Below are 27519 nucleotides of genomic sequence, written 5' to 3'. Positions count from 1 at the left end.
TTTATTTATACTAGGAGGGGAATGGAATCTAGTTCTTGATCCAAAAATAGGACAGAGAAAACTAAAGTACATAACACCCAAACTTCTCTAGCATTAAAAGACTTGATCTTAGATTTTAACCTCTTTGATCCTTTCCATTTTAGAGATACTACTGGATCTACAAATAACTATACATATTATTGACAGTGTTATATATCTATGTCCAGAATAGATGTTTTCTTAACATCAGAGTCTTTTATGAATTTGGAGATTAAATATTCTACAGAACCAAGATTTTTTCAGACCACTCGAGAATTACTATTAAAATTAAATGAATGGTCAAAGTTGGTAAAATTAGACTTTAGCAAAATCTAATTGGTCCTTAAAACCAAACTTACTTCAAAAAAAGGATGTACAACAAGAGATAAAGAATATTTTGGAAGAACTAAAAGAAAACTTGCATAAAACAAATATACCTTATGATAGTCAATGGGCAGCCACTAAAGCTAGAATTAGAGAAATTGTAATTCAGAAATCATGTTTTTATAAAAATGAATCAAAAGAAAAAAAAAGTTAACTGATGCAATTAATAAAATAAAAAAGCAAATCCAAAATAAAAACAGCTCAGAACTTGAATCACTTATGAGTAGTCTACAAAAGGAACTTTATCAATTGCATGCACAGAAAAATTCATTTGCTGAAATGAGGGTGTTAGTTAGATACTGAGTGAGTGCAAATGCCCTCTAAAATGTTAGCAAGGTTAATAAATGTCACTCATAAAGTCCCAGCAATCTTGGAAATATTCTATTTAGGCTTAATCATATAATGAGATGACAAGCATAACTGAAACATTTCCAAGTATCTATTCCCACATATATGGTCTGCATGAATTAATATCCTCAGAATCAGAACGAGAAAAATTTCTAAATAGCATTATTTTTCCCAAAATCAGTGAAGACCAACAGGAATTAATGGAGGCACCCTTTACAACCCAAGACATTTTAAAGGTAATAAACAAACTAAAGAATGGTAAGTCTCCAGGACCAGATGGCTTTATATCTGAATTTTACAAAGTATTTAGTCAGATATTAATAAAAATCCTACTAAAAGTGTATAATTGTGTAAGAGAGCAAGGTATCACTGATCTATACTTAAACAACTCAAAAACAATCTTTATCTTAAAAATAACTTGGATAAGAAAACCCATTAAATTATAGACCAATAACCCTTATTAACTTTGATATTAAAATCTATGCAGCATTATTTGCGAAGACACTGGAAAAGATCTTACCCTATATAATATCATAAGAACAATCAGGGTTTATAAGAAACAGACAAACCTGGGATAATATTCTTACACTAGATGCAGCAATCATAGGTTCATAGGTTCATACTAGGCTATCTGCCCTGGGGCATTTATAAGCCTAGCCCGATTGTGTTTGGCTTAAGCCACCCCTTGATTTGAGTATACTGTGCCCTTTTTAAAGTTTAGTTTACTGTGCCTCTGTCTAATAGTGACACGGAAGTAATTCCCGGGACAAACCTACGATCCCCCATCCACTCATTAAGATTCTTCTTGAAGAGAGTCAGTGAGGCGCTCTGCCTAACATGAATTGGAATTCTATTCCAGAGCGAAGGGAGCCTCTGGGTTATGAATCTGTCCCTCCAGCATATTCTATTTATTTTGGTGCTGAGGTTCAAGTCCCTCGAGTGCGTGGCTCTAAGGGATTTAGATTTACTGGGGTGGAGCATGTCCATTAATTCTGGGTTGGACATAGCTTTATATGTCAGGCATAGATCGCCTCGAAGTAGGCGGTATGGAACTGAGTAGAGCTGGAGTTTTTTTAACCAAGCAGCATATGGCATCTGTTTGAGTCCCTTGATCCTCCTGGTGAGGTACTTTTGGGGTCTTTCTAATTGCTGCAGGTGTCAGGTAAGGTACATCCCAAAGGGGGCATTGTATTCTATGATGGGCCTGATGAGGGATGAATAAAGGGGCACAATTACCTCTCTTGATCTAGATGTGAATCCTTTCATGATGAGGTGGGCTATGTAGAAGGTCTTTCTAACCACTTTGGCAATGTGGTTGTCAAAGGAGAGATTGCTATCAACTTGGGTCCCCAGATCCCTAATTACTTTCTCTGTACAAAATGGGTTACCACCTATGTGGTAATTTGTGGGCACATTGTTTTTGCCAAAGGGTATGACTATACACTTTTTGGCATTTAGCTTTAGACCATGGATCTGGCACCAGTTATCCATCTCTGCGAGACCTTTTTGAAGGATGTTTGTGTCAGCTGGAGAGTCGATTATGGTGCCCAGTTTGCAGTCATCTGCGAACTTGGCGAGCCATAGTCGTCCCACATTGGCCTGTACCTCAGAAAAGTAAATACCGAACAAGAGAGGTCCCAGGACAGAACCTTGTGGGATGCCACTTATGACCGGTTTCGAGTCTGACATGGCTCCAGCAACTCTGACTCTGTGGGTTCTGTCTTTGAGCCAGTTTGCGACCCATCTTGTGACATAGGGGTTTATATTTAGGCTGGATAGCTTATCTATGATGACCGAGTGGGGTATTGTGTCAAATGCTTTTGCGAGGTCCAGATAGGCTGTTTGGACTACATTCCCTTCATCTATAGCCTTGGTGACTATTTCGAAGAAGTCGACCAGGTTCAAAAGGCAGGATCTGCCCTTGACGAAGCCAAATTGGGTAGGATCTAGTGTCTGTAGGTCCCCAATGTCTTTGTTTATGAGTTCCATGATGATCCTCTCCATAGCCTTGCAGACTAGGCTAGTCAGGCTTATGGGGCGATAGTTTCCAGGGTCCGTAGAGACGCTACCTTTGCGGAGTGGGACCACTGTTGCTGTACGCCATTCTTTGGGCACATATCCTGTAGTGAGGCTGAGATTGTACAGCAGTTTTACTTGAGGGATTAGTTATTCTTGGAGTTCATGTAGGACGCAACCCGGGACGCCATCTGGTCCCATGGAAGCAGTGTTTTTTGCTTTGGAGAAGGCGGCCTTCACCTGAGCATCAGAGATGTTTGGGAGGCTGCACTCTGCCGGGATAGATACTTGCTCTTTTGGGGGGGGGTGGAGAAGTTTACACTGAACCTGTCTGCTAGGATATTGGTGATATCTGTGGGTTCAGTGTATGTTTTGTCATTTAGAATCAACTCAGAACAAGTCTGGGAGTGGCATCCCAGGTTCCTAACATAACTGAAAAAAGCCTTATTGTCTTTAGTGTCCTGTGCAATTTTTCTCTCGAAGCTGGCCTTGGAGGATTTTATGAGGGATCGTAATTTTTTGCTAGTACTGATCAGAGATGCCAACTCACCAATCAAGAGAAAAATCCTAGGTATGCCCTGGTACTTGATGTGAATAAAGTTTTCAATAGGGTAAACTTAGCATTTTTATTTAAGGTACTATCCTGTTATATTACTATATAACATTTTCCATACAACTCTCTATATAAACAAAGCAAACTCAAAAGCAATAAAAATATTGAATGGTACCAGACAAGGATGCCCCATCCCCATTTCTATTTAACTTGTATGTAGAAACCCTCTTCTATTTAAATAAAAAAAAATCACATACCAAAAATAATAAATACTAAACTAAGTTTAACCACATTTGCTGATAATTTGAACATATATTTGAAACTTCCTAATATAGAGCTAGATAACATTATCTTAAATATAAACAAATTCTCTGGAATATCAAACTACAAAATAAACTTGACTAAATCTCTTATCTATCCAATAAACCCACTCGGCCATAAAGACAATTAGTTTCCAGAAACAGATATAAAAATAAACTTTAACTTAAAATATGTAGGTATAAACTTTGATAACAACTACTATTCATCATTACAAATCAATTTTTCTAAAACATGGGCAAATATACAATATGATATTCAAAGATGGAGTAAGATTGATCTGCCATTTCTTTCAAAAGTGGCAATCATAAACATTAATATAGTCCCCCTAGGAATAACAGAATTAGCTGTCAGAAATGAATATGTCCTAAAGAAAATGGTGGAATGGGCCTTCCTGACTTCAAATTATATTATCTTCTCTAGCAGGATTCTGCAAGTTGCTGATTTCAATACTAAAAAAGGAATGGTCCCCGGTATGGATTAAAATATGGTATGATCATATGTTCATAGGTAGGTACTAGGCTATTGGTCCAAGGGCCTAAGTAAGCCTAGCCAACAAAGTTCCCTGGCTTATGCCCCTTTTAAGCAGAGCCACAGAAGTGATCCCCGGGGTGTATTTCTTATTTCCCATCCACTCATCAAGATTTTTCTTGAAGAGTGTTAATGAGGAACTTTGCATGACAGAGAAGGGTAGCCTGTTCCCGAGTATGGGAAGTCTCTGGGACAGGAATCTATCCCACCAGCAAGTCCTGTTTGTTGTGGTGACAAGGTTCAGGTCCCTAGAGTGTGTAGCTCAAAGGGATTGGGATTTCTTTAGGTGTAGCATGTCCAACAGCTCTGGGTTTGACATAGCTTTATATGTTAGGCAGAGATCACCTCAGAGTAGGCGATATGCTACAGAGTAAAACTGGAGTTTTTTGAGACGATCAGTGTAGGGCACCTGTTTGAGGCCCGTAATTCTCTTTGTGAGGTACTTCTGTGGCCTTTCCAGGTGCTGCAGATGTCTTGTGAGATACATTCCAAAAGGGACGTTGTACTCTATAATGGGTATAATGAGTGTTGAGTAGAGGGGAACAATGACCTCTTTTTTCCTGGATGAGAACCCTTTTGTGATGAGATTGCCATGTAGAAGGATTTCCTGACTACTGTGGCAATGTGATTATCAAAGGAGAGACTACTGTCCACCTAGGTCCCAAGGTCTCTTATCACACATTCAGTGTTAAGAAGACTGCTGCCTATGTGGTAGTTCATGGGTACAGAGTTTTTAACAAAGGGGATAACAATGCACTTTTTGGCATTGAGCTTGAGGCCATGGCTCTGACACCAGGCATCTGTCTCAGTGAGGCCCCTCTGTAGGATGTCCACATCATTTGGGGACTCGACTATAGCTCCTAGTTTGCAGTTATCTGTGAACTTTGTTAGCCAGAGCCCTTCTATGTTAGCCTGTACTTCAGAGAAGTAGATACCAAACAGGAGAGGTCCCAGGACTGAACCCTGTGGTGCTCCACTTGTCACTGGTTTGAAGTCAGATTTGGAGTCCGCAATTTTTACAGTGTGGGTTCTGTCAGTGAGCCAGTTGGCAACCCATCTTGTGACAGAGATTTATACCTAGTTTAGTGAGTTTAGCTATAATTCCAGAATGAGGGATGGTGTTGAAAGCCTTGGCGAGGTCAAGATAGGCTGTGTGAACTACCTTACCCTCGTCTACGGCTTTGGTGACTGCCTCAAAGAAGTCAATCAGGTTCAGGAGGCAAGATCTGCCTTTCACAAACCCAAACTGGGTGGGGTCCAGAGTTTGGAGGGTACCAATATTTTTGTTTATGAATTCCATGATGATACTTTCCATGGCCTTGCATACCAGGCTCGTCAGGCTAATAGGGCTATAGTTCCCAGGATCAGTGGTGGCTCCCCCTTTGTGAAGTGGGATAACTGTTGCTGTGCGCTATTCAGTGGGAACAAAGCCTGATGTGAGGCTATGATTGAACATGGTGCTTAGGTGGGGAGCCAGTTCGTTTTGAAGTTCATGTAAAACGCAGCCTTGGATGTTGTCTGGTCCCATGGATGCTGTGTTTTTGGCATTAGAGAATGCTGCTTTTACCTGTGAAGTTGGGATTACAAGGACTCTGCATTCTTCCTGTATAGATATGGGACCTTTAGGGGGTGAGAGGGGGGGGTAAAGTTATCACTGAACCTATCTGCCAGGATGTTGGCAATATCAGTTGGCTCTGTAATTTTTGTGCCATTGTGCAGTAACTCAGAGCAGATCTGGGTGTTGCCATTGAGATTCTTGACATAGCTATAGAATGCTTTGTGGTTGCCCTTAGAATCAGTGGCAGTCTTGTTTTCATAGCTAGCTTTGGAGGATCTTATAAGGGATCTCAGCTGTTTGCTGAGGCTGACCAGGGAGCTCCTCCACTCATGGGATTTTACTCTCTTTTGCAACAATTTCTTCCTTCTGTTGTAGACTTTGTTTATGGCAGGGGACCACCAGATTGGCTTCCTTTTTTTGGAGGATAGCATCTTGGTTCTGTTTGGGATAGCACGATCCATGCACTCATGTAAGTGCTTATAGAGTGCATTTGTGCAGTATTCAGCAGTCGTATCTGTATTGCCCATCTGCATGGTTGTCATGAGGTTCACCACTTCTGTCTTAAGAAACATGAAGTTGGCTTTGGAGAAATTTTTTACCATGGTTTCCTTAATGGGCAGTGGGTGTGGGATGTGGATATCTAGGGTGATTAGCTTATGGTCGGATCTGACCAACGAGGAGTTGACTTCAGGTGTGGAACACCGGTCACTCATGTTGGTAATGCCTAGGTCTAGGATATTGTTGCCCCTGATGGGGGTGTGGATAAGTTGATCCAGGGCATTGGAATTTATGAATTCCAGAAAGCGCTGAGTGAAGGAGCTGGTACATAAGTAGTTTTCCCAGTTAATGGGGGGGGGGGGTAGTTGAAATCTCCCAATATTAGGGTATTTGGTTGAACCCTCATATTTTCCAGTATATCAAGAAAAGAGGAGTGGGAATCCTGGGGCATGGTAGGGGGATCTGTAGCAAGCTACAATTTGGATTGCAGTTTTGCCCATAGTTAGTTGCACTTGGGTAACCTCGGCTGCAATATGCTGAGCAACTAGCCTGGAGGTGTGGATATCCTTAATGAATACAGGTTAGATGGCCAAAAAGTGTGGTATGAGTTATAGTAAACTACCAGCCAACACAATGTTACACCAGAAACTTGTAAATAATAAACCAGCTCAGCTCCCCAGACACTGCAAACTTTAATAGACCAAAAGAGCGAAAAAACACATAATAATTCTATACATATGAACAGATAACTTTGCGCTTTCACCCACATACATAGTCAGGCATCATGAGAGTAAAAGAGCCCTTCATCTTTGTTGCATTTAAAGCTATTAGTTACAGACACACCCCTCTAGGCAACCAACCCCAACCAAAAAGCAATTTATAAATTAAAGTCACAGTAAAACATCACTCCTATGCTTATTAGAAATCACAGTTACTTATAACTAGAAAAAATATTGTTCAACTTAAAACACAAACATTTTTAAAAAAATCTATATATAAACATGTTTGTATAAAAGTAGTAAATAAAAATTATAAAAAAAAAAATAATAATAATAATATAATGCTTAACATTCTTCAAACAAATGTAGATTTGTACTTTAAAATGCTAGAGACTGATGCCTGGAGGTCTAGATGCATCCAGCCTCAACTGCCAAATGCACTCCCTCATCTCAAGTAAAACTTTTAAATCACCTCCTTTGTCATTAAATGGAATTCTGTCTATTACGAAAAACAGAAATCTCTTAAAATTAGGGCAACTCAGACTGTGCATATACAAGGCATTGTTAGTTCTTTTGTTCCTGAATTCTCTTAGGTGTTCCAGGATTCTGAGCCTTAACTTTCTTGTTGTTTTCCCAACATAGAAAGTAGAACAGCTCAAACATGTAGCAACATACACTACCATCTTAGTATTACAGTTACAGAATCCAGGACACCTAATAGTTTTATAGAAGCCTTGAACCGCCACATACGGGCCATTATTAATAAGCTTACATATACTACAAACTCCGCATTTACTCATTTTGGAGCTCTTATATGTCTCAATATTAGGTTCAGCTTCCATCAATTCTTTGAGGTTCCTACCCCTACTATATGTAAAAGTTGGGGTGTTACCTATAATACTTATAGTATCACTGTCAAAAGAACTTTGCCAAGTGTCCTTAATAATTCTAATAATTTGTCCTGCCTGTCCATTATATGGCAAAATCATAGCCCGTTTTTTGTGTTGTGCATGGGACTCTGAAGCCAACTCATTCCCCTCCTGGAATTCCTTCGTTAAACCCCCATGCAAAATAGGTTTAAAGGATGTAATTCTCTTAGTTTCTATTTCTTTTCTAACTCTGGACAAAATTTCTTGTGGATAACCCCTTTCTGTAAACATAGCAGTCAATCTGGTCAACTCAATGTTTAGCCGTTCATCCTCACTAATCAGCCTGGATAATCTAACCATTTAGCCTTTGACCAAGTTCTTCTTAATATAGTGGGGATGACAACTCTGAAAATGCAAGAAACTATTAGAATAAGTTTTCTTGCGATATATACTCGAATTTAGGCTAACATCATGCATGTTTTTGTATAACAATATATCCAAATAATTGCATGTTTCCCCATGTATAGTGTAGGTGAATTTTAAGAATGGGGTAGTGTTGTTAAGAAAATCAACAAATGTATGGATCTCGTCCCTACTCCCTGTCCAAAAAATTAGTATATCATCAAGGTAACGCAGATAAAGCATTACCTGTTTCATATACTCAGTAGGGAACACCTTCTCCATCTCCCATTCCGCCAGTACCAAGTTGGCATAGATTGGCACACACCTAGCACCCATGGCAACTCCTGCCACTTGTCTAAATAGTTCACCTTCAAATCCAACAAAATTGTTTGACAGAACCATTTCCATAAGATCTACTATCACACAGTATGGAAACCACTATATTTGTCCAAACTCCTACTAAACATTTCCAGACCTTGTACCTGAGGAATGATCGAAAAAAGATTTATAATATCAATTGTCACCATCAAAAATAGTTCAAAGGTTTGTTTTTGTCTTATAACCTCCAAGCAGTGCTATGAATCCCTCAGGATATGTGGCAAACTTTTAACAATACCTTTACAATGAAAATCTACATAGGAGGCCATTGCTTCTGTTTTGGAGCCTTTTGCTGACACTATTGGGCGAAAGGGTGGGTCATTCTGATTTTTGTGAATTTTTGGAATTCCAAAAATGGAGGGGGTCACTGGGAATTCAACCATCACATAATGGTATTCATTAACATCTATGATCCCCTCCATTAACCACTCGTAAAGATGCCAGTCAATTTTAATGTATGCCATACACATTTCATTCCTAGATACTCTGGCATATGTGTTTGTGTCACTCAGAAGACTGTACATCTTGTTTGAGTAGTCAGTGTTAGACATGATCACCCCCTCTCCTCCTTTGTTAGGTTTCATGACTCTATACAAATTAGTGGTAGTTAGTTCTTAAAGACAAAACCTCTCCCCAGGTGTTAGGTTATCTAGTTCCCTCCTTGGTCCCCTTAACATTCTTCTAAGTTGTGCCTCACACAACTTCTCGAAGATGTGTATACATGGGTGTGCAGGAAGTATAAAGGTACTCAACCTCTTTAGTCCAATCACATTGTCAATGGTTGGACTAGGTTTTTTGTAAAAATATACTTCCAAGTTTAACTGTTCTAGTATACATCTTGAAGTTAACCAGTAATTTGGCTGTTTCATTTCTAAAGGAAGGGACAAATGTAAACCCCTTCTTGAATAGAGACAAATAGTTATCTGTTAACTCTAAGTTAGAGAAGTTGTAAACGCTAACACTGTCAACTTTAACTAAATTACAAGAATATGTCATAATAGTTTGTTGAGTTAAATCAAGTAAGTCACTCCCAAATATCTGCGTGGCATTCTTCCCCTCAATCTCAGTGTTTGTTACACTATCTAAACTATTGTTTAACAAATGTGAACAATTCACTGGTGAAATTTCTGAAAGATTCTAAGACAGAGGAAAAACATTGTTGCCTTTGATTGTCACAAAAAAAGTTACAAAAATTGTCACTAAAATTGTCACACAAAATACCATGATGTAGTGGCTGTAACCCAGCCTCATTGTGTAATTTAATGTCACTGTTGAAGATGGTCACTTGTTCATCCGAGACCACCTACTCTTGTTGTATTGTCTCTGCCCTCTGCCCCTCTCGTGTTGCTGATTGCGCTCTTGAATGCGTTCCGAGCGCCTTATGGGGTGGGGATCTAAAAAAACTTTGTTGTCATGGTATATTGCAGTCTCAGTCAGTGATTCGTCCTCAAATTGATCAACAATTTGCCCACCGACATTGTACATATCCTGTCGGGAATTACCCGCTGTGTTGACATTAGTCAAAAAACTAGAGCTACCATTTACACGTTTAAATTACTTAAAATGCATGTATACCTGATTAGTAGCATAGTCACTAGTACCCCTTTTGAGTTTAACCATTTTAGTCTCAAGATCTTTTTTCACAAACTTTTCTGTTTCATAAATAATCTTGTCATATTTGTTTTTGTTAAACTCAAAAAGCAAATCTTTCGTTATGTTAGTGTTAAGTAAACCAAGCTCCTCCTTTAAAGTCTCTAGTCTATTAATGTTATTCCGAATAATAATTTTCATCAATTCCATACCTGTCTGGTCATAGAAGGCCAATAGTTCCTTGAAACCATCCGTACCTACTTCAAAACCCATCGGCAGTTTAAATAACCTGAGCCCCTTCAGAACTTGTTTGAGCTCAAGAGATTTCTCCAGGAACACGTTATCCATTTGTTGGGCTTTCAGCTTTCTTAGTTTGTTTTCGAATTGACCTGATTGTACCTTTAAAGTACCCGGTTCCGGTTGCTGTCCGGCTTCTGGCTTCCAATCCATAGCTGGAGCCCTAAGAAGTGCATCAAAGTTTTTAGGTGAACAGCAGTTTGTTCTGGTGACTTGGTTGTTAATTGTCAACCCCCTGTTATTCACCAAATTCAATGAAGTGTTAACTGCCGCTTCACCACTGCTAGTAGAAGGGGGTGTGTGAAGAGTAAACAGCTGTACCTACGATTCGGTCAACAATGGTTCCTCCGTTTGAATATTATTCGGAACGTTGACCGCCATGCCTTTCTCCTTAAATAAATGAACTAGTTGGTTAGTCAGTTCAACATACTGTGGCATGAGCTGCACCATAGCTGTTGTCCACCAAAGGTAACAGGATCAAAGAAGCCGGTCAGAAGAACAGTAAACTACCAGCCGACACAATGTAACACCAGAGACTTGTAAATAATAAACTGGCTCAGCTCCCCAGACACTGCAAACTTTAATAGACAAAACAAGCAAAAAAACACATAATAATTCTATACATATGAACAGATAACTTAGCGCTTTCACCCACATACATAGTCAGACATCATCAGAGTAAAAGAGCCCTTCATCTTTGTTGCATTTAAAGCTATTAGTTACAGACACACCCCTCTAGGCAACCAACCCCAACCAAAAAGCAAATTATAAATTAAAGTCACAGTAAAACATCACTCCTATGCTTGTTAGAAAGCACAGTTACTTATAACTAGAAAAAATATTGTTCAACTTAAAACACAAACATTTTAAAAAATCTATATAAAAACATGTTTGTAGGTATATCTCACAGAAAAAACTGCTGCTCAGGAATAGACTCCCCATCCACATAAAACAAAGTTCATCCCTGTCCATATTCAAGCACAGCTTAGATCTATGGATGGAAAACAGAAAATTTAATCCAGGACTGGACAGATGCAACTCCTAAATGTTTTATCCCATGCATGGGTCCCCTCAAGTTATCTATGGTATGATCCCAGTTACTTTCATTAGGGCACCGTATAATTATCTACCATGGGATGGGTAACGTGAATCTTTAACCAAATGGGATAGGTTAATTCGAGCACTAAAAAAAGGAAAATGGCTAGGCTTGAAATGGCCGTCAAGGACAGCTAGCACAGTACTACAATCCTATGAGTTATGTTCTCAATGCTCATAAACAAAAGAAAACTAATATTGCAAGTGTACAGTGCATCAACACTGATTCGGTGTCCTAACACCTCTACAACTTTTAGAACTATCTGATAAAGTGGGATCTTTGACAAAATTGACAGCTGCATAAGTAACTTAGCTGTATTGGAACTTTACTAGTTCCATTTCTAAACCTAGGGCCATAATGTTAACATGCTAAACCAATCGCTGGTTTCGAAAAGCAACAGCAGTACATTGACCTATCACACAATCGCAAGCGCAGACAAGAGAGAGGCACATATACACACACAAACATATTAAGTTGCATAAAAATGCTGTTCCTTTTAATTGAATGCAGTTGCAGTCTTTATGCATGGAATCCAGTAAATGTGTCTAATCAGTACTATTAAGAAGTACAAACAGTTTTGTTGTTTTTAAGTATGTTGCTATTAAAACCTTCTACTGGAATTTTATTGTTGGCTGATGGGGAAAACATTTTAATTCTTTATTTACTGTCCATTCTGGAAAATGTTTTCTGGTTATGATTAACAGGTGCTCCTTTATATTTTCTGTTGTAGGAATCTCGGATGTCAGATCCAAACGCAGCAGCATGTAATACCCTCAGAGGCACAGGTGGGATATTTTCAAAATCCTGCAGACTTCATGGGGCTGAAAGTGAAACTATGTCACTTATCACCCAGTGTCCTGTTACTGACATCATGGTTTGTAGCTATGGCTGGGTACCAGACATGTACAGACTTGCACTTCTGAAGAAGCCCAGAGAGCACCAGTAAACACACTGAAACTGACTCCTCCAATCAGCCTGCTTTATAAGGCTACGGAGCTGGGAAGTTACTATGCAGTTTGGACTGATTGTGGTGGTGGTTTTCTTGAGTTTGATGGATTACACAGGCAGCAGAAAGGACATCAGTGAAAAAAGACAGAAGTGGAGTAAGTGAATATGCCTTCCCTTTTACTCATATTAATGCACTAGTGTCAGTTTACACATGTATTAAGTTATCAACTATTTCATGCTATTGCTAATACTATTAATAGCAACCTAGATCTAGCTTAACTTGTCAGCACCTTTAGCACCTTTTGTTGTATTTCCATTTGACCCAGTAGGTAATGACAGTTAACGAGCTAGCTTCTAATCAAGAGTCTCAGCAATTATTGGCAGGTAATACGTTAAGGGCAGGCTGTGAGAAATAAAATGACACTGTTATTTTTTTCCTGAGATGCACTGAAATGGAGTATTTACTATTGTTTCTCTGTTATATTTCATATTGTTGTATTTATATTCATATTTTAATAACTGAGTTGCATAATATTGTGGCACCTCATATCAAATCTCATTGTGAAACAGAGGAAGATATACTGTCACCATCCATATAGAATTTGCAACAGTGCAACTGTTTATAGTCAGTCATTATGATAGCTTGTAATATTTAATACCTGTATTAATGTTGTTGTAACCAAGTGATTTAAAACATATTGTATCAGAAGAACGCTTAACACTTTCACTGTCACTTATACAACTTGAGAGGTATTTAGTAGTGTTTATGTTGTTAATTATACAAATAGGTATAACTTTCATACATCTGCAATATCTCACAAATCAAGCATCCAGAAAGGATTTGCTTGAAGCTATATGGCAATTCATGTCTAGCAGAGTAAATGTGAATATTTGCTATGCTAGACTTTCTTGTTTGGCTTCCAAGATAAGGAAATGTGTTTGTTAACATCTACAAGAAAATACGGTACTTTTCCATTAAACCCCTACCACTTCACGCTGCTGTGTTTTGTCGGTATTTCCTTGGCAGTTTGCATTGCCTTCTTTCCTACAACACTGACAAAGATTACATAAAAAGAAATACACAAAGAAGGTTAAACCCCTACCACTTTGCACTGCTATGTTTGGAGCATGTTATGTTTCTAGAAAGCCAGTCCATTTTTACACAGGTTGTCCTTTACAGGAGCTTTCCTTGCATTTTCAACTTTATCGGGTGGGTGGAGTACTGTTTTAGCTATGACCTACACCAAACAAGTACAGTGACAAAAGCTTACACTTTAGAGAAATTGTTTTATTTTACTATTGCTTTGATTCTGTTGTAATAGATGCTGTGATGTCGAAAACTAGCAGATGTTAAAGTCACTTGTTAAATGAAGCACCAGTTTGAGATTTGGACAAGGAAGTCTGCCGTAATAAGTACATTCAACTGTTTTGTTAAAGTAGCTGGTAGCAGTTGCCGTTTTTTTCCCCTGTTCATAATTGTGCTTAGAAATAGGTTAAACATGTAAGATGTGCAGTATGTAGTAATGTGATGTAAGTTAAACTGTGGTGAAATAACCCTTTTGAGAGATGGTAGGTTAAAATATAGCAAAACAGAAACAGCGTGAAGTGCTTACAGTTCATACAAATTGCTTTGATTGTTTTGCAATGCATGCTGTAATGTGGAAAAGCACCAGCCCAGAAGTTAGTAGTTTCTAGGCCATCTTGGGTTCATTTCTATCTCTTTCATTTCCCTGCTGTAAAAACCACGTTTGCACGGTTTTGCAAGTCTGGGCAGTGCCGGTTAGCTATGGCTAAATTATTCCCGGCTCCACCAAGTCTCCTCTTCGGTTTTGTCCTTTGAAAGTAGTCTAACTCTCAACCTAAGCACTTAAAAAGCATCCTACAGTCCAGCACTTGCTCAGACCTAATAGCAAGCACTAATATACCCCAACACTTGATTGCCCAGCAGGGCAAGGCTCATTATTCACCCTTCACCAACCAAGTTACTAAGCAGCTCACCCTACTATTCGGGCATGACCAAAGGGCAATTTCAGGTATACTCTCCAGTCCAGCTGGTGAACCTGGGTATCCTGAGGCAATGTTACAACTGCCTTATGTACACAGACAACCCTTTCTTCCTACCACAAAACATTAACATATGCGAGAGATGCAATTATATAGCTAAATTAGAGGCTAAGCGCTCTCCACCCAAGACTGGAACAGGCAGTCATGAGGAGAAGGTTAACACTTGCACCACACCTCCAGCCTCACATAGACATACTAAACCAGCACTGGCAAAAAATACACATAAATACATGAAATCATACTCGGTGGCTCTAAATAAAAACCTGCAAAAGCATCAAAGACCTCCAAAGCAGACACCCAAAAAACCTGCACCTCCCATCACAAACCAGACAACACAGAAAACACAAAATCAGTGTGCCACACAATCACAGCCCTTAAGGTGAAATAACATACCTAATTCACTAGTAATAGGTGACTCTATAGTCAGGCACACTGTCATCCCACTCACTAGGCTGGGCAAGCAGAAGGTTACTGTTAGGTGCTTGTCAGGAGCCAGAATCCGCCACATAACACAAGCACTCAGATCACTCCAGAACAAGTACAAATATGACTCTCTCATTGTTCATGTTAGTGTGAATGACCTGAGACGTACCTCCCTGGAATACATGAAAAGAGAAATAGAAGAGCTCTCTGATCATGTAGCCCAGGCGGGTATGACTCTGACCCTGAGTAGCATCCTGCCCTCATCAAGAATGATACTGCAGTATAAAGAAAAATGATCAATTTCAACAATTGGCTAAGCTTTTGGTGTCATTCAAAGGGGATCCAGTGTCTGTCAGACTGGGACGACATGCTCGACAAGCCTCATTGCTTCACAAGAGATGGCTTGCACCTGTCATCCCTAGGCTTTCGAATACTGGCCAAGGCTCTTGCTGCCCCCATAGTGCCTTTTTTAGGGAAGGCTCAAAAGTCAAACCCACCTCTGTAAACAGCACAAATAAAAAAATGAGGGTTATGCTACTCAACGCCAGGAGTTTGAATCTTAAAATGCACGCGCTCAAAGCACTCCTCATTATGGAGAACGTTGACATCTGTGCAGTAACTGAAACCTGGTTCATGGCTCTACAGAGCATCCCAGCACTACCGGGCTACAACTCATACCACACATTTCAGCCACAGAACATGGACCGAAACACAAAAGGAGGGGGTGTATCCATATTCATCAAGGATACCTACATCTCCAGGTTAGTGGCACAGCATGATACCTCTGAGATCATCCATGTGAAACTAACATCGGGCAAATCTGCAATGCAAATTGTGGCCTGCTACAGATCACCCTTCATGACCCAGGACCACCACTCCGCCTTTCTGGAGACACTGGAAAACATGAAGGTCCTACCGAACACCCTTATATTTGGTGATTTCAACTACCTTACCGTTAACTGGGAAAATTACTCAAGTACAAACTCCCAGGTCCAGCGCTTCCAGGAATTTATCAACTCAAATGCCCTGGATCAGCTGGTAAACTCCCCTACCAGAGGTGAAAACATATTGTACCTGGTCATCACCAACATGGGCGACAGATGTTCCGCACCGGATGTCAACCTGTCACTGGTTAGATCAGACCATAAACTAATCACTATGGATGTCCACACTACACCACCACCCCCAACCAAGGAAACCACAGTGAAAAACTTTTCTATAGCAAACTTCACCTTACTTAAGACAGAGGTGGTAAGTTTCACAGCCCCCACGCTAAAGGATAACAGTGTCCAAGATGAAGGAACCTTTACAAATGCACTCTTTGAGCACCTACAAGGATGCATGTATCATGCCATCCCTAGCAAAACCAAGACTCACTCCCCTAAGAGAAGGAAACCAGTCTGGTGGACCCCTGCCATTAACAGGCTATACAATAGAAGGAGGAAACTAGTTCAGAAAATAAACAAATCCCAAGAAGGAAAGACATCCCTGATCAGTATTAGTAAGAAACTGAGGTCCCTCATAAAATCATCCAAGGTTAACTTCGAAAGAAAAATAGCCTAGGATTCGAAAGATAACCACAAAGCCTTCTTTAGCTATGTCAAGAATCTAAGTGGCAACTCGCAGATATGCTCTGAGCTAGTGCAAAATAGCACAAAATATACTGAACCTACTGATATTGCCAACATCCTGGCAGATAGATTCAGTGCAAACTTCACCCCCCTCTCATCCCCAAAAGAGCCCACAGCAATACTGGAAAAGTGTAGTGTCCCGGAAATCACAGACACACAGGTGAAAACAGCCCTTTCAAAAGCCAAAAGCACAGCGTCAATGGGGCCAGATGGTGTCCCAGGCTGCGTCTTGCATGAACTACAGAATGAACTAACCCCCCCCCCCCACCTAAACACACTAATCAACCTCAGCCTCTCCACAGGCTATGTGCCCAGAGAATGGCGCACAGCAATGGTTATTCCACTCCACAAAGGAGGGGCCACAACGGACCCTGGTAACTATCACCCCATAAGCCTGACTAGCTGGGTCTGCAAGGCTATGAAGCACATCATCATAGAACTCATTAACAAAGACAATGGCAACCCCCAAACACTTGACCCGACCCAGTTCGGCTTTGTTAAGGGCAGATCATGCCTACTAAACCTGGTTGACTTCTTAGAGACAGTCACCAAGGCCATAGATGAGGGGAAGGTGGTTCACACAGCCTACCTTGACCTCACCAAGGCTTTTGACACCATTTCCCACTTGGGAATTATAGAAAAACTCACTATCCTGAACATAACCCCCTACGTCATGAGATGGGTTGCCAACTGTCTTACAGACAGAACTCACATGGTAAGAATAGCAGGCTCCAGGTCTGACTCTAAACCAGTCACAAGTGGTGTCCTACAAGGCTCAGTCCTGGGACCCCTACTGTTCAGAATATACTTCTCAGAAGTACAGGCAAACACAGGAGGACTATGGCTAACCAAGTTTGCCGAAGACTGCAAACTGGGAGCCATAATTGACCCTCCAGCTGATATGGACATTCTCCAAAAAGGCCTTACTGAGACGGACACCTGGTGTCAAAGTCATGGTCTCAAGCTAAATGCTAAAAAATGCATAGTCATCCCGTTTGGGAAAAACAAAACACCCATGAATTACCACATAGGTGGCAGCCCCCTTAATAGAGAAGAGGTAATAAGAGATCTGGGGACCCAGGTAGATAGTAAACTCTCCTTTGACAATTATATTGCCAAAGTAGTTAGGAAATCCTTTTATGTAGCCCATCTAATTATGAAAGGGTTCACATCTAGAAATAAAGAGGTTATAATGCCCCTCTACTCGTCACTCATCAGACCCATCATAGAGTACAATGCCCCATTTGGGATGTACCTCACAAGACACTTCCAACAGCTGAAAAGACCACAAAAGTACCTCACCAAGAGGATTACTGACCTCAAACATATGTCCTATGCAGCCCGACTGGAAAAACTCCGGCTGTACTCAGTGGAATATCGCTTACTCAGAGGTGTTAGGTTAATAGATTAGTACTAGGCTAACTGCCCTTGCAAGCCATTTTAAGCCTAACCAGTTATCCCTTGTGAGACTCAAACCCTGCACCTTGTGTTTGTAAAGCAAACACGTTAACCATTAGGCCACCCTCCCAGTTTGGCTTTGTTAAGAGCAGTAAGAGCAGATCATGCCTACTAAATCTGGTTGACTTCTCCGAGACAGTCACCAAGACCATAGATGAGGGGAAGGTGGTTCACACAGCCTACCTTGACCTCACCAAGGCTTTTGACACCATTCCCCACTCGGGAATTATAGAAAAATTATCTCTGCCTGACTTACAAAGCCATGTCCAACTCAGAATTGATGGACATGCTCCACCTAAAGAAATCCAAGTCTCTGCAAGCCACTCGTTCTAGTGAGCTAAACTTCGCCACAACAATAATTAGAACATGCTGGAGGGATAGATTCCTGTCACAGAGACTCCCCATGCTTTAGAACAAAATTCCTGACTACATTAGGCAGAGATCCTCACTAACACTCTTCAAGAGAAACCTTGACGAGTGGATGGGTAACAGAAAATACACACCTGGGATCACTTCATTGGCTCTTCTTGACAGAGACTCAGTTAATTAATCAATGGGGTGGCGAAAGCTGACACACTGTAGCTAGGCTTATAAATGCCCTTGGGGAGATAGCCTAGTACCTACCTATGAACCTATGTTAAAGTCGCTTGTTAAATTAAGCACCAGTTTCATATTTGAACAAGGAAGTCTGCCCTAATAAGTAGATTCCAGCGCAAGGATATACTGGCAAAACACAGCAGCGCAGAGTGGTAGGGGTTTAACGGAAAAGTACAGAAAATACTTCTGAAATTGTTTGCATCATAGCATAATATAACATTGATGCAGTAATTTTGAATGTATTCACTATTTTCATTGCAAAGAGTTTTTGTGAAGAGCACTTTTGTTTGAATTTTGTAAACATTATTTACTGCTCACAAGATGCTATTTGCTAGTTATAAGTTTTAACTTTTCACAGCTGCTGAGTGTTATCAAGTCGGCCTCTGTTTATGCTATTCATCGATTGATGTCTGGTATGCTTTTCAGCTTGATGAAATGTAATTCATATTTCAACTATACTGCTGGCTCATACACATGCTGGAGTAGAAAAGCACTTAAGCTAGAAAAAAAACATACAAACTACCCAACGAGTCAAATTCATGCATGACTTTCCACAGCACCATCCTTGTCCCAGCTCATATAGCAGCAGAGCCTACATTTTTGGTAAACAATTCTACAGTCTGTCTTTGCATTATGTGGAAAACTGAGCACCATTACTGCTTTGTATATAAAATACTGTCTCCAGAGATCTGTCTTCAAATTGGCATCACTTTCCTTAGATTGTAGATCAATTACTTACCCCCAGTGTGAGTACTCCAAAAGTATGTTGGCATGGCTGTTTCGCTTGTAAAGAATAATCAATTTATTAAATAAACCCTCTGTGCCTCCTGTCTTCTACACTAAGCAGAGGCTTACAAGTGTATGTATTCCTTCGATCTGGACATGTTTCTCTGATCTTCCCTGTACCACCTTAAGAAATGCAATGCTTTGTATAAAGCAGACCTTAAAAATACCAGCGCTTTGAGAGATTTATATTGCTACATGAGAGCCACATTGCTGACTGTCAGATAACTGCAGCCTACCCATCAAAAGCTTTATACGCTGAAAAGCTTGCACTGTGACCACATACAAAGAAACTGAAACTTCAAACTTTACAAGCAGATGTAAGTAACTATGCCAAGAAATAATCATGCCATTGAACACAGCATATTATCTCATGGAGGTGAACTGTCCTACAATCCCCTATGGAGCACCTTTGCTTTCTCCCCTCCACACCCCCTTTACTTCTGTGTATTAACACCACATTCAGCCAACCACAGGGAAATTTGAAACACCAAGAACTGTACTATTCAAAGACAGTGCAGTTCATTTTAATAGAATGGCAAATTCTGCACTATAGTAGCAAAGTGCTCTGATATACATACTTTGATTTATAAAAGTCACATAAAAGGCAGTCACAGAAGTGATATTTGCAATAATTACATGGCGTCAGTCTCTTCAATGATGGCATCAGCTCCTACCACTGAAACTGAAGAGTCACAGTACACTATATGCTTCTGCTTTGTCTTTACTACTGCCTCCTGGCCATTTAGATCAGATTCTTCTATATTTGAACACAATAAAATAGTTGTGATCCACTGACCTATATACTTAATAAAATAGTTGTGATCCACTGACCTATATACTTAATAAAATAGTTGTGATCCACTGACCTATATACTTAATAAAATAGTTCTGATCCACTGACCTATATACTTCTCCTTATTACACATATATAGGTCACATATCAGCTCACAAGTCTAAAAGACAAACACTTCTACCTTCTGGCTGTACATACATAGCTTGGTGCTGGCAAGGAAAAAATATGCCCTACACTGTGTGTGTGTGTGTGTGTGTGTGTGTGTGTGTGTGTGTGTGTGTGTGTGTGTGTGTGTGTGTGTGCATGTACTTGTGTGTGTGTGTGTGTGTGTGTGTGTGTGTGTGTGTGTGTGTGTGTGTGTGTGTGTGTGTGTGTGTGTGTGTGTGTGTGTGTGTGTGTGTGTGTGTGTGTGTGCATGTGAGTATGTGTGTGTGTGTGTGTGTGTGTGTGTGTGTGTGTGTGTGTGTGTGTGTGTGTGTGTGTGTGTGTGTGTGTGTGTGTGTGTGTGTGTGTGTGTGTGTGTGTGTGTGTGTGTGTGTGTGTGTGTGTGTGTGTGGATCTCATTGTGTGTGTGGATGTCAGTGTGTGTGTGTGTGTGTGTGTGTGCGCGTGTGTGTGTGTTTGTGTGGATGTCAGTGTGTGTGTGGATGTCAGTGTGCATGTGTTTGTGTGTGTGTGTGTGTGTGTGTGTGTGTGTGTGTGTGTGTGTGTGTGTGTGTGTGTGTGTGTGTGTGTGTGTGTGTGTGTGTGTGTGTGTGTGTGTGTGTGTGTGTGTGTGTGTGTGTGTGTGTGTGTGTGTGTGAGTTTGTGTGGATCTCAGTGTTCATAGGTTCATAGGTGTGTATTAGGCTAATGGCCCTGGAGCCTTTACAAGCCTAGCCCCAGGACTACCCTGGCATCGTGCCACCCAACCTTAATCCCTAGTGCCTCTGTCGAGTAGAGTCACTAGAGTGATCCCCGGGTGAATTTTCTATTTCCCATCCACTCATCAAGATTTCTCTTGAAAAGGGCCAGTGAGGTGTTCTGCTTGATATGTATGGGAAGTCTGTTCCATAGCATGGGCAGTCTCTGGGTTATGAATCTGTCCCTCCAGCATGTTCTGTTGAGTGTGGTAATGAGGTTGAGGTCTCTGGAGAGCTCCAGTGCAGAGAGATTGGGATTTCTTAAATGTAGCATTTCTAACAGAGCTGGGTCAGACATGGCTTTGTAAGACAAGCAGAGATCACCTCTAAGTAGGTGATATGAGACAGAGAATAGTTTGAGTTTGTCCATACAGGACAAGTGTTTAAGGCCTAGGATCCTCTTTGTGAGGTGCTTTTTTAGCCTGTCCAGTTGTTGCAGGTGTCTAGTGAGGTACATACCAAATGAGGCATTGTACTCTGTAATTGACCTAATGAAGGAAGATTAGAGGGAGACAACAACCTCTTTCTTCCTGGATGCAGGACCCTGGATGGTGGTGGTCAAAAGAGAGGTTGCTGTCAACTTGTGTTCCCAGATCTCTTATAACAACTTTGGTGTTCAGTGTACTACCATCAATGTGGTAATTCAAGGGAACCAGGTTTCCCAAAAGGGATGAAGACATTTTTTGGCATTGAGCTTAAGGCCATGGTTCTGACACCAGTCGTTAGGTCTCATGGAGGCCTTTCTGTAGGATGTCATCACTTTAGGAGTTAATAGTTCCCAACTTGCAATCATCTGTGAACTTTGCCAGAGTTCCTTAGTGTTGGCCTGGACTTCAGAGAAGTAGATACCAAACAGTAGAGGACCCAGGACCGAACCCTGTAGGACTCCACTCGTGACTGGTCAGCAGTCTGACTTGGAGTCAGCTACTTTCACACTGTGGGTTCTATGAGCCAGTTTGCAACCCACCAAGTGACACAGGGGTCGATGCCTAGCTTAGTAAGTTTTTCTATGATTCCTGAGTGGGGAATGGTATCAAAGGCCTTGACCAGATCAAGATAGGCTGTATGAACCACCTTCAGAGTAACCAAGGTTCCACAAACAAAAAGGGGGCTTCTCAGTAATGGATATAAGAAAGTGGAACCACTGGGTACTGCATTTTTCACAGATGCACAAGCTGCAGGAATGACAGAGGGAAATTGAACAAACACCATTGTAGAACCTAGGCAGCTCATGAAATGCAATTACGCAAATAATAATACAGGCAAGTGCCATAAAAATTAAAGCACGTGGTGCCAAGAATACTTTTAAGAACACTGCACAATCCGAACAAAAATTAGTGGCTCCAGTTCAAATATGGCTGTAACTGGGGCAGATTTGAACAGAGAGGTACACAAGCCTACTGAACATTTAAAAAAAAACACGGTAAAATAGCAAATGATTTTTAACAGAACGCATTACAGCCTAAACATCTGGTTGATTTCAGAGACTTGTATTAGCACAGCAATGCAGATGCACAAATCTAGTGTTGAACCTAAAAAAAACATGCACTCTGCTTGCATATCAGAATAGACACATCAAAAACAGCAGTCTCTTACTAGTCTCCAATCTTTGAATAATCCAAAGGATAAATATAAATAAAAGGTGCTTAAGGAACAAAATTAATGTTTACTTGAAACTTAAACCAAGAGTGGTTCAGGTCAAAGTTTAATTTGATGAAAGGGACTCCTCAACTATACCACTGATTATTATACTGGAGGGAGGCACTAGCACAACTGTTAGATCTGCTTCCCAAAGCTGTCCATTGCCTGGGGCTCCTTGTTGGGGGGGGGGGGGATGAACAGAGGAACTTTCTTCCATTGAGTTCCTTCTTGGTGGCTGCTGGCATCAACAGGCACACCCTTGAACCAAAACTCAATCCCATGAAGCTGTCATGATTTTATTGGACTTCCTGGGAATTGGTTCACTGGTGGCTGATAAGCAGAGATCAAGTTAATATGCTTGTCAGTGGGTGGTGTCACACAGGAGGTACATGGGCCAGTACTGAATCCCTCCAGGAGTATAGATTCTTGTGGCTTCCAGCCACCTCCATTTCAGGATTTCTAGGATGTCTCCAAATGAGACATCAGGAGATGATTGTGGGGACCATTCACCCTCATCAATATCTGCATTTTCTATGACAGATTCAAGGGAATCCAAATGCTTCCCCTTGCATGTTTTCTTCTTAGGGACCTCCTCAGTGGGGTACTCTGGGGAGGTATCAGGTACCTGCTGTCCCTGTTGAGAAGATAGTTGACACTCCAGACGCAGAGATGGTACAGATGTAGACAGAGGATCCGAGGGGGATAGGACCCCGAATCAGAGAAAGCAAGTCTTGGATCCATGGTCCCACCCTACCCTGAGGAAACTGCTCCTGAGGCTGAAGTCAAAGCCCAACTGAGCACTGCCGAGGCTGTGAGGCATAGAGACTGAGGCAAAACTCTTGGAGTCGAGTGAAGCACCTCAGACCCGACAGGGTAAAATCTGCTCCGGATCCAACTGAATCGAAGAGCAGGCTTTGGATCCAAGGATAAAAGGATGCTAGGAACCAAAGCAGAGAGGCAAGAATGACTCGGAGCCAAGGCCTTGAAAGGAGTAAGATGAGGAACTGGCAATGGAGTACTGTATGTGTAGATCTCCTGACCTAATAGGGTAGGAGCCAAAAGGATAATTGACTGGCTCTGTACAGAGTTTCTCACTAAACTCTCCACATTTTAGTTTGTAAGGCTTCTGGAAGAGTGGGTGCACATGCCGGAAGGAGATTTTGGCCTCTCTATGAAAAGAGAAGGAAACCTAGAGGGAACTGGATCCAATGAGGGGGATTATCTTGTTCTCTGTAAAATTACCACATCAGCAGATCTTTGTATCAGATCAGAGAAGATCTGATCTGAGATATCTTTTTATTTTGAGCCTTTTGGTTCCAAAGAGGCAGTTGGATCAAAAGGATTGTTTCTTCTGATACTGATCAGAGGAGATCTGATCCACGATATCTTTAAATTTTTGAGCCTTTTGGATTCAAAGAGGCAGTCGGATCAAAGAATCGTTTCTTCAGATTTCTTATGCTTTGTGTTCCATCCTTTCAGAGGGGGGTGGATATCTGGTACATGCAGACCCATTGTAAAGAGATTCCCAATGACTAAGTCAGTCCTTGCATTGTCAAACTGCAGCCATAATATATAGTTGAATTTACTTTAACATACATTTACTACAAGTACTTAACTGTTTAAATGCACACACACACATGTACCCATGTACTTTGCACACATACAGAAACCATGTGTGCATACAATGAATTTATAACATAGTACAGTTAAGCATTACTACTGTTAACATTGGAGTAAATGTTGCTCAGTGATTTAGTAGGTCACTGTCACACATTGGCTATGTGCTGCATGTGCAATTTTGGTCAATGTCTTTGTTTTTATCAATACAAAGAAAAAATACTGACAATTATTAAATGCACTTTATCGTTGCCAGTGTAGCCCAAGTTGTGCCTGAAAAGGGTCTGAGACCAGTTCACTTTCCTGGTTACCAAAGTACAAATAAATATGAAACATAAAAAGGGTTGGGGAACATGACAGAAATTAAGGAACTAGTAAAACACATTTTAAGTCTGCATCATTCATGCAAGAGAAAAATCCTCCCACTAAAGGCATTGGGAAGTAGCAGACAGACTAAGTTTAGAATTCTACTACTTGTCATTTGTAAATGTACAGAAAGATCATTTACTTCAGTGAGAGTTTTCACAGCTCAGCATGAGTGTGTGTGGTGGGGGGGGGAGGTCAAGTTTGTTAGGACTGCAAAAGGCTCCTCTTACAAAAAGCTGTTTTATATTGGCTTTGTTTTGCTGCAAGTAGCCAACAGCCATTTACAGCCCAGAACAAGCGCTGGCAGACTAAAATGAGGCTCAGTCAGGTAAACACAGAAGCAGCTCTGTTACAGAAGGTGTGTTCAGATGACAATCCTGCCATATTTTCATGCCATGAGAAAACAGCACCACTTCCTTATGATTGGCATGTGTCATATAAAGAGGACTTGAAATGTATTCTGGGAATGAAAGCAAGAAAATAAGATCACTTTACCAAGGCAGGCCCCATCATCCGCCATTTTGAGAGAAGTACATTAAAATCATAAAAGAAGCACTTGGAGTGATTTTGAGGCATTAACATGGCTCAAAAACAAAGATACAATGAAAAAAATATGTTTAGAATTCTTAGGTGGATTTTTCCTTTAAAAGCTACAAGGAGTGTAGGAGCAAAGGGAAAGGGAGAAAATACTAGCAATAGTATTTCACAGTGTATGCTAGTACTACGAAGCAGTTATCTAACAGTGTATGCTAGTACTACGAAGCAGTTATCTAACAGTGTACGCTAGTACTACGAAGCAGCTATCTCACAGTGTGTGCTAGTACTAGGAAACAGTAATCTAACAGTGTATGCTAGTACTACGAAGCAGTTATCTAACCGTGTATGCTAGTACTACGAAGCAGTTATCTAACAGTGTATGCTAGTACTACGAAGCAGTTATCTAACAGTGTATGCTAGTACTACAAAGCTGCTATCTCACAGTGTGTGCTAGTACTAGGAAACAGTAATCTAACAGTGTATGCTAGTACTACGAAGCAGTTATCTAACCGTGTATGCTAGTACTATGAAGCAGTTATTTAACAGTGTATGCTAGTACTACGAAGCAGTTATCTAACAGTGTATGCTAGTACTATGAATCAGTTATCTAACAGCATATGCTAGTACTACGAAGCAGTTATCTAACAGTGTATGCTAGTAATACAAAGCAGTTATCTAACAGTGTATGCTAGTACTACGAAGCAGTTATCTAACAGAGTATGCTAGTATTACGAAACAGTTATCTAACAGCGTATGCTAGTACTATGAAGCAGTTATCTAACAGTGTATGCTAGTACTACGAAGCAGTTATCTAACAGTGTATGCTAGTACTACAAAGCAGATATCTAACAGTGTATGCTAGTACTACGAAGCAGTTATCTAACAGTGTATGCTAGTACTATGAAGCAGTTATCTAACAGTGTATGCTAGTACTACGAAGCAGTTATCTAACAGTGTATGCTAGTACTACGAAGCAGTTATGTAACAGCGTATGCTAGAATTACGAAGCAGTTATCGAACAATGTATGCTAGTACTACGAAGCAGTTATCTAACAGCGTATGCTAGTACTACGAAGCAGTTATCTAACAGTGTATGCTAGTACTACGAAGCAGTTATGTAACAGCGTATGCTAGAATTACAAAGCAGTTATCGAACAGTGTATGCTAGTACTACGAAGCAGTTATCTAACAGCGGATGCTAGTACTACGAAGCAGTTATCTAACAGTGTATGCTAGTACTACGAAGCAGTTATGTAACAGCGTATGCTAGAATTACGAAGCAGTTATCGAACAGTGTATGCTAGTACTACGAAGCAGTTATCTAACAGCGTATGCTAGTACTACGAAGCAGTTATCTAACAGTGTATGCTAGTACTGCGAAGCAGTTATCTAACAGTGTATGCTAGTACTATGAAGCAGTTATCTAACAGCGTATGCTAGTACTACGAAGCAGTTATCTAACAGCGTATGCTAGTACTATGAAGTAGTTATCTAACAGTGTATGCTAGTACTATGAAGCAGTTATCAACAGTGTATGCTAGTATTACGAAGCAGTTATCTAACAGTGTATGCTAGTACTACGAAGCAGTTATCTAACAGCGTATGCTAGTACTACGAAGCAGTTATCTAACAGTGTATGCTAGTACTACGAAGCAGTTATCTAACAGTGTATGCTAGTACTATGAAGCAGTTATCAACAGTGTATGCTAGTACTATGAAGCAGTTATCTAACAGCGTATGCTAGTACTACGGAGCAGTTATCTAACAGTGTATGCTAGTACTATGAAGCAGTTATCTAACAGTGTATGCTAGTACTACGAAGCAGTTATCTAACAGTGTATGCTAGTACTACAAAGCAGTTATCTAAGAGTGTATGCTAGTACTATGAAGCAGTTATCTAACAGCGTATGCTAGTACTATGAAGCAGTTATCAAACAGCGTATGCTAGTACTACAAAGCAGTTATCTAACAGTGTATGCTAGTAATACGAAGCAGTTATCTAACAGCGTATGCTAGTACTACGAAGCAGTTATCTAACAGTGTACGCTAGTACTACGAAGCAGCTATCTAACAGTGTGTGCTAGTACTAGGAAGCAGTAATCTAACAGTGTATGCTAGTATTACGAAGCAGTTATCTAACCGTGTATGCTAGTACTATGAAGCAGTTATCTAACAGCGTAT

The 27519-nt window shown here is 40.5% G+C and overlaps 1 protein-coding gene across 4 annotated transcripts in view; it reads left to right on the top strand.

The window, feature by feature from the left end:
- Window positions 1–27519, top strand: part of RSPO1 (R-spondin 1) — a 1604559-nt gene that overhangs the window by 578794 nt on the left and 998246 nt on the right. For all 4 annotated transcript variants that reach the window (XM_044083734.1, XM_044083743.1, XM_044083751.1 and 1 more), the window contains one exon: window positions 12306–12678. In XM_044083734.1, the coding sequence (XP_043939669.1) occupies window positions 12585–12678 (94 nt within the window). In that variant the 5' untranslated portion in view covers window positions 12306–12584. The remainder of the gene's footprint in view (window positions 1–12305; window positions 12679–27519) is intronic.

The sequence above is a fragment of the Protopterus annectens genome, chromosome 1.part1 (genome assembly GCF_019279795.1).
Source record: "Protopterus annectens isolate FY-2018-M chromosome 1.part1, PAN1.0, whole genome shotgun sequence".
Classification (NCBI taxonomy): Eukaryota; Metazoa; Chordata; order Ceratodontiformes; family Protopteridae; genus Protopterus; species Protopterus annectens.
The sequence above is the reverse complement of the archived record's forward strand: the minus strand, read 5'-3'. Positions and strand labels throughout refer to the sequence as shown.